Below are 8,181 nucleotides of genomic sequence, written 5' to 3'. Positions count from 1 at the left end.
CACCGTGGAGAGCAGAGAAATGAAGGAGCAGTTTCTAGATAATATGGACTTGGAGAGAGAAAGAGGCATCACTATCAAATTGCAGGTTTTGTCTCTGTCTATTACTGCTCTAATTGCTATATGACTACTTTAGATGAGTATAGACATAATGATTTGTTGGTTGAATTGTCTTACATGAAGAAAACACATAATTGCTGTCAATGTTTTCTCTTTTCTACATAGGCTGCACGGATGCGTTATATTCATAACAATGAACCCAGCGCCCGCTGGAACCCAGCGCTCGCTGGGTTTCCAGCGGTGCTGGGACTCAGCGGGCGTTGGCATCATGGATTTCAATTCCAGAATTATTCCCTAAATTCTTCGAAAATCAGTGAAAATCGGGGTGAAATCCAACCACGAATTCTTTGAAAGTCGTCTGGAATCTATGTGAATTCCATGGAATTTAAATTCCATGGACTTTTTAAAGTCTGTGAAAATCCACAACAAATACACCCCCCTTAATTAAGATTGAATTCAGATTTCAATTTAATGCACTAATAAAATAAATTGGTAAATTCAGATTTTAATTTAATGAAAAAAATAAATTAAAATTAATAAGAAGTGGAAAAAGATGGTTGTTAAGTTAGTTGACATTAAGAAATTAATTAACTTTTACAAATTACATAAAAAAGTAGGGGTCCACATATAATCTCCACTAATTATCCATTTCTTAATCTCCGTGCCGAAAAGAATGTGGCCAACTTTAATGGGACGGAGGGAGTAATTGTTAATTTTTTTTAATATTTAATTCAAATATATTCAATTAAAATTAATTTTTATTATATTTATAAGTATAATAGTTGAATGAGTGGATTTTTAAAATGGCCACTTTCATATTGTAAAGATAAAAAATGTCCACTAAAATAAAAAACTTAAAAAATGTCCACTGTTACCAAAATACCCTTCACATTAAAAATTAAAAAAATGTCCACTTTACATCACCCCTTTAAAAAATCCCGCAATTCACAACCAGTGTGAATTCACAACCAAAAATTTTTAGTTGTGAATTCACACTGGTTGTGAATTGTGAATTCACAACCAATCGAATTCACAACCAGAATTTTTTGTTTGTGAATTCACAACCAGTCGAATTCACAATCAAAATTTAATTCACAACCAGATTTTTTTGGTTGTGAATTCAAAACCAGTCGAATTCACAACGAAAATTTAATTCACAGCCAGATTTTTTTGGTTGTGAATTCACAACCAGTCGAATTCACAACCTAAATTTAATTCACAAAAAGAATTTTTTGATTGTGAATTCACAACTAGTCAAATTCACAACCAAAATTTAATTCACAATCAGAATGTTTTGGTTGTCAATTCACAATCAGTCAAATTCACAACCAGAATTTAATTCACAACAAGAATTTATTTTGGTTGTGAATTCAAGAACATTAAACTGTGAATTTATAGATCTCACTGTAAATTCAAGATCATTAATGATCAATTATCAAAAATATATTTTTCTCTTTTAATCAATCAAATCTCTAAAAAAAAATTATAAATCATCACTAAAAAAATCAAAAGAAATCTCTCAAGAGCAATTCCTCAAATTCCTACTCTTCGTCAACCGTGCCATGAGTCTCTGGAAAGGGATCGAGATCCTGAAATTCCACGCCGCCTTCGACTACACCTGCTGGGACTACGCCTCGAGCGACCTCGACGTGTGGCTCAATTCTGACACCAGAAGCCCTAGCGCCATCTCCGATCGGAGAGAATCGATCGGCGCGGAGGTAGCTCGAGCAGCGGCAGGCTCGCTCGCGCCGATTTCCAGACCACCTGTGATTTCCTCTTTGAGAAATCTCAAGAGCAGCAATGGCGGTTTCCAGATTAGGCGGAGGAGCGGTTGGCGCAGATGAAGATCTCGTAGGCGGTGGCGCGGAGGTCGGCATCTGAGAGTGTGGCGGCGGGGTGAAGTAGGAGGTGGCAGAGGAAGGGAGAGGTGACGGCGGTGGCGGATCCGATATCTGCATCCGGAACCGCCTCGTCAAGCAGGCGGCGTAGGCGTACCTCCAGCCGATGTCCACCTCCCCCGGCTCTGCCGACGGTGGCTTTCTCCGCCGCATCTGCCCGCGCCTCGCAGCCTTGTTTGACCTGCTCCGCCGCAGCGTCGCTCGAGAAAGAGAGATGAGAGAGGGTGGATAGAGAGATGAGAGAGAAGAGAATGGGGGAGAGAATGCGTAGAGAGAGAAAGAGGAGAGAGAGAATTTGAGAAAAATGGTTAATTTTTATGTTTTTAATGTTAAGGGTATTTCCGTCTTTTCAATCAAAAAGTGGACAGTTTTTATTATTTTTATCTTAGTGGACAATTTTTATCTTTACAATATGAAAGTGGATAGTTTTATATATTAACTCTAGTTGAATTAGTATTAATTTATATAAATATAAAAATTAAAAATATTTTCCCGTGAATTGCACGGGATGCAAATGCTAGTGCTAATTAAGTAAGTAGCCAAATTAATTTCCCAAAAGTCAAAGAATAAGTGATGGGGTTTTAATCCTCAAATTAACAACTTCCAATGTAAAACTATGTACAAACTCTTCATCTGTTGAGGTTCAGCAATCGATTGAGAGAGAGAGGGAGAGCTCCAAAATGGAAGCAGTGGAACTCCTTCTAGATAAGCTCCAGCAGCTATGTCTGTACCAGGCACATTTGATCAAGGACTGTAAGGACGACGTGGAGAATCTGGAGAAGAATCTCCAATTTGTGAAAGCCTTTCTGAAAGACTCCTCCGCCAAGAAGCAGCAAACGCTAGTCCTCCAAATACGCGATTTGGTTTACGAGATGGAGGACATCATCGACGCCTATGTAACAAATGCTGCAACCAACAAGTCCAAGAGCTACTTCATCAGAGTAGTTTTGGCTAAGCCGCCGGTCAACTTCCTCGGCGTTGACCAAAGATTCCAGTCACTCCGCCGCCAAATCGAAACTTTCAGGGATGCCTCTTCCACCACCTCTCTTGTTCAACACCCCAAACAGGTCCTTCATTTTTTTCTATTTTGTTTTCTCCTTTCTCATATACTCTACGTGATTTAGGCAAACAATAACCAAATCTAACTGGAATTCGATTTATTTTTTACGATATTTTTAATTCTTGTTAATCTATTTAAGTATGCTGCGAGCCTGCGGATGTTCTAAGTTCTCAATATGGTATGGTTTTACCAAATTAGGCTGCCTGTGGTATATATAGTTAATGGTTACTTTTAAAGTTCCTTCAAGCATCGTTAACGACTTTTATTCCTAAAAAAAGGTTTAAGACTTCATCATTGAAATTTCGCAACTTTTTTGCCAATTTGAAAGTTAATCGACTTTAAAATGTTTCGTCACTGAAATATTCGCCCTACCATTGCACCGGAAAGCTACCTGAGCAGTTAAACTTTCCACAAGATCAGTTTCTGTAGCTTTTATGTTTACTTCTTGTGGATTTATATTTCTAAAATTACTTACTTTTAATTAATTTGTCTTTGGCTGACAGAATAGTCCCCGCGTTTTGACTGGTATTGTAAGAACACATAAATGGTAAAAGTCATGTTTACTGTGCAAATTAAGATTTAAATGCAATTAATTAACTCTAGAAAAGAGTACATAAATTTAGTCATTAAAATAAAACATGTATCTTTCTTCTCCTAAGCTTTCTGAATTTAATGATGATCCTGAATTCCAACAGGAACCCCCGATTAGAGACAATTTAGTGGTGGGTTTGGAAGATGTGACAGAAGAAGTAAAAAGTTATCTGACTGAAGAAACTAATGAGCTTGATGTGATCACCATCGTTGGTATGCCTGGAATAGGCAAGACTGCACTCGCATGGAAGACTTATGCTGATCATGATGTCATTAATGAATTCCCTATCCGTATATGGATCGATGTATCGAGTGAGTTCACGATGAAGGAAGTCTTTCTTGCCATTTTGAAGCACATCCCCTCGCTCGCAGTCAATATTAATGACAAAAATGAGGTCGAGTTAGCCCAATTTGTTGCTGAGTATCTAGAGGACGGACACTTCTTGATTGTCATGGACGATGTGCTTTCAACTGATGATTGGGATAAACTCCAATTTGCTCTACCAAAGTCCATTAAGAAGGGGAAAGTCTTGATCACCAGTTGTAATGAGAGTGTAGCTTGGTATGCTAGCAAATACAGGTCTCCTCTCAGGGTGCGTTTCTTGACTCCTAGTGAGAGTTGGTCCCTACTTCGAGTTAAGGTTTTCGGTAATCTTGAATGCCCCACCGAATTGGAAGACATCGGAAGACTGATTGCGGACCAGTGTGAAGGGCTGCCACTAGCAATAGTGACTGTGGCACGTGCTCTTCTGGAAGGCAACTTGTCATCTTCAACTACGATAAGGGTGTGGACTAAAGTTTGCTCGCGAGTCCCTCAATACACTAGTAACATATTTCATCTTAACCTGCCTTACCAGTTGCGGATGTGCTTTCTCTATTTTGGGATGTTTCCATCTGACTTTGAGATCCCAGCGTGGACACTGATACGCATGTGGATTGCAGAAGGATTTGTACAACCCCGGGGAAGTGTCAGCTTGGAGGAAACTGCGGAATCCTACTTAAAGGATCTTGTTAGTAGGAACTTGGTTAGAGTCGAGAAGATCAAGAGCAATGGTAAAATTAAATCATGCCGCATTCATGGCATGCTACACGAGTATTGCAGAATTGAAGCTGGAAAAGAAGGGGTCCTCCAGCAAGTTCAGTTTAGTGATGGGGATTTTGATCCTCCCATCTCTGACCTGTCAAGCTGTTATCGCCTTTGTATTACTTCCAACATCTTGGATTTCCTTGCTTGCAAACCTTCTGGTCCTCGCGTCCGTTCCTTTGTTGGTTTCTCCCATGATGAAGTTTGCTTACCTCTAGCGGAAAGTTCCACCATCCCTGAAGCTTTCAAACAACTCAGAGTTTTAGCTGTTCCCATCAAATTTACCAAAATCCCAAGTGACATGTACCGATTGGTCCACCTGAGGTTCCTCACTTTGTCCTCTGATTTAGCTGTTCTTCCTGCTAGCCTTTCCAAGCTTTGGAGCATACAAACTCTTACAGTCAATACCACTAGTTGCACCCTTGAAATGAAAGCAGATATTTGTCAATTCACTCAGTTAAGGCATTTTAAGACGAATGCTTGTGCTACTTTGGCCACGACTGCTAAACATGGCAAAGAAGGTGAAAACCTTCAAACTCTAGCCACGGTTTCACCTGCAAGCTGCACGAAAGAATTTTTTGCCAGAGCTTGTAAGTTGAAGAAGCTGGGCATTCGTGGGAAACTATCCTTGTTTTTGGATGGAGAGATTGGATCATTTGATTGTTTGGGTGAACTGACTTGTCTTGAAAATCTGAAGCTACGAAATGACGTACCAGAAGGTCAACTGCGTAGGCTTCCCCCGGCCAATAAATTTCCACCAAGTCTGAGGAACCTAACATTAGCTGATACACAGCTTGATTGGAGTGAAATGCGTATCCTAGGGTTGCTTAAGGGGCTAGAGGTGCTCAAGTTGAAATGCAACGCATTCATGGGAGGGAAATGGGTAACAGATGATGGAGGTTTTGAGCATCTTGAATCCCTGTACATTGAAGATACAGATTTAGTTGTTTGGGTAGCTTCCGCCCATCACTTTCCCAGGCTTACAACTCTTGAGCTGCGGAGATGTGAAAAACTAGATCAAATTCCAATTCAGCTAGCTGATATACCAACCCTCCAGTTTTTGGAATTGTACGATAGTAGACATGCAGCCGCTTCTGCCATTAGGATACGTGACGAGATTCAAGAACACATGCATGAACAAGGGCCGAGGAGGAACGCCACCAAATTCACGCTCTCCATTTACCCGCCCACTGAATGACCACCGTTGCCACTTGTCAGGTGAGCTAAGCTATCAATTATTCCATGTATACAGTTTTAGCTTTCTAATCATCATCTCTGATAAGGATAGTTTTCTTATTTTTCTTTATTAGTTGTGAGATTGAATAAGGCCAATATTGGTTGTTTCGTGCTTTACACTAGGTTCTTACTATTAAGACACCTGACTCATGCCCCCCAAAAATGTTGAGGTTCCGTACATTGATGTTTTATTTATGTACAACGTCTTCATTTTCTTTTCTTTTTTTAATTTGATGTCTTTATTTTTCTTAAGATGAAATAAGTTTTGTTAAATGTACTAGTTTATCTATGTATATCTTGCCTCAGGCTCATATTTTATCAATGTTGTTATATGTTGCAGATGTCACTCAGAAGTTTCCAAAGAGATTATGGAAGATGCCTACGTGGGAATCTTCTCGACAAATCTCGTAAACTAGCTTCAGTAGTTGAATAAATGTTGTACTTTGTTGTTTTCCATTAAGAATGTTGTTTATTGCACCCTGCCTCTCTTACCCTGTTGGTTTGAGGTAATAATCATGTTGACTTGGACATTTTAGTATTTTTCAGTGACTTTCGTTTGAACACGAAATGGTAGAATTTGGGTGAATACGTTTCGTAGATTTGTGGTAGTATTGTTTATTAATTCAATGATATCTTTAGGCTTTAATTTGGTGTTCAGCCCACAGAAAGCACTATCAATTTTCGGCATGTTAATGGTAAGCAAAAATATTTAAGAAATCTAGAGAAGTCATAACTCATTGTTCATACCCTTCACAGGTTTGATGCCTGCACTGTCTTATCAGCTGCTAGTTGTACATAAATGTAAATACTTGAGATGAAAATCGCAATCTAATTGACAGATTTGATCGAACTCAAACCAAAACACAAACAACACCGGATGTACGTGGTTCGACTCTTACGAGTCTACGTCCACAGAAGGTCAACAACGATCAATTCACTAAAAACAAGAATGGAGGTTACAGAATCCGGATATTGAAGGCAAGAACTCACTTCTCTCAACCCAGAGATATCTATCTGTTCTAGAACCTCATTCCCTTCACAAAGAAACTCGGACTTGATATGATTGAATCTAAGTAAATTAAAAATCTACAAGATAAAAGCTATATATATATATACAGCTCCAACTAAAACATGATCTTCAGCACCCATGACCAACAGCTGAGATCATCAGCTCAGCTGAGTAAAACGTGTTCTTCAGCAGCATACAACAAAGTTAACATACTAAAACATATTTTGTATCTCAGTCCTCAAAGTATCATTATACTTTAACTTCTGCCTCAGAACATATCTCATGCAACTCATGCAGTACACAATCACAATAACCAACAGGAGCCACAACGACAAACAAGAATATCATCATTAAAAAGGACAGGTTATTGGCAAATATATAAGCTAAAAACACGAGTTATATCTTTTTAAAGAGGCCGTTTGCTAGTAAACTAGAGGGTTTCATCTCGTACTTCACTGTAGTTCTAAAGCAATGCTCGTTAGAAAAGGTCAAATATCTTCAGATATCGCTGTGTTTGCTTCTTTGGAAACTGAGTAGTATTAACGTTAAAGGAATTCGTTAAGGCTAATAATAGTACTAGACTTTGATTGAATTACTTCATATAGGATGGAGAATGGATCAGTTGCTGCATAAGCACAACAACTTTTGTTGTCACTGCCATTTAAGCAGATGAGTTTAAGGTCAAACATGCAGATGGTCACTATCCCTCGGATTCCGACTGATGAGCTGAAGGAGGTTACTGATAAATTCGGTTTTAAGTGTTCCGTTCATGAGGAATTCCAAGGAAAGGTATAGATTGTGCAGTCTTGAAAAGTGGACAGGTGATCGGAAAGAGTGGATTTAGCAAAGTCTACAAAGGCCTCATTGATATTATTGGGTCTGTTACTTGGGCGGTGTCTCATCAACTTCCAACCAATTGCAAGGGAATGCAGACAGTTTGCGGCGAAGATTGAAACACTAATTAATTAAGGTCCGTAGTCTCTCTGATTATGATTCTTTGTATGAGTACATGTCTAATGGCACGCTCTCACAGATCACCTTTACGATCCAGTTCCCTGCAAAACGGCACGACTCTCTCACTCCCGGTTCTGCTACGCATTTCGAGTGAGCCCAGGTTAGAAAATCAACGTGGAAGAATGCTTTGTCTAGGAATTTTGTGTGAACATACAAGAGAATCAGCACATCATCGGAGATTTCTCTCTAGTCTGTTGATTACCCTATCGGAGATTAAGATGTGCTCATTGTA

At 39.2% G+C, this 8,181-nt stretch overlaps 1 protein-coding gene across 1 annotated transcript; it reads left to right on the top strand.

Annotated features, from left to right (window-relative positions):
- The first annotated feature begins 2,480 nt into the window (after positions 1-2,480).
- Positions 2,481-6,512, top strand: LOC131019626 (putative late blight resistance protein homolog R1A-10). The gene is made up of 3 exons (XM_057948216.1): positions 2,481-3,022; positions 3,711-5,908; positions 6,267-6,512. Exons 1-2 carry the CDS (start codon positions 2,636-2,638, stop codon positions 5,886-5,888), a joined length of 2,565 nt encoding a protein of 854 aa, XP_057804199.1. The 5' UTR covers positions 2,481-2,635; the 3' UTR covers positions 5,889-5,908; positions 6,267-6,512.
- The last annotated feature ends 1,669 nt before the right edge of the window (positions 6,513-8,181 follow it).

The sequence above is a fragment of the Salvia miltiorrhiza genome, chromosome 4 (assembly GCF_028751815.1).
Source record: "Salvia miltiorrhiza cultivar Shanhuang (shh) chromosome 4, IMPLAD_Smil_shh, whole genome shotgun sequence".
NCBI classification, from domain to species: Eukaryota; Viridiplantae; Streptophyta; class Magnoliopsida; order Lamiales; family Lamiaceae; genus Salvia; species Salvia miltiorrhiza.
The sequence above is the reverse complement of the archived record's forward strand: the minus strand, read 5'-3'. Positions and strand labels throughout refer to the sequence as shown.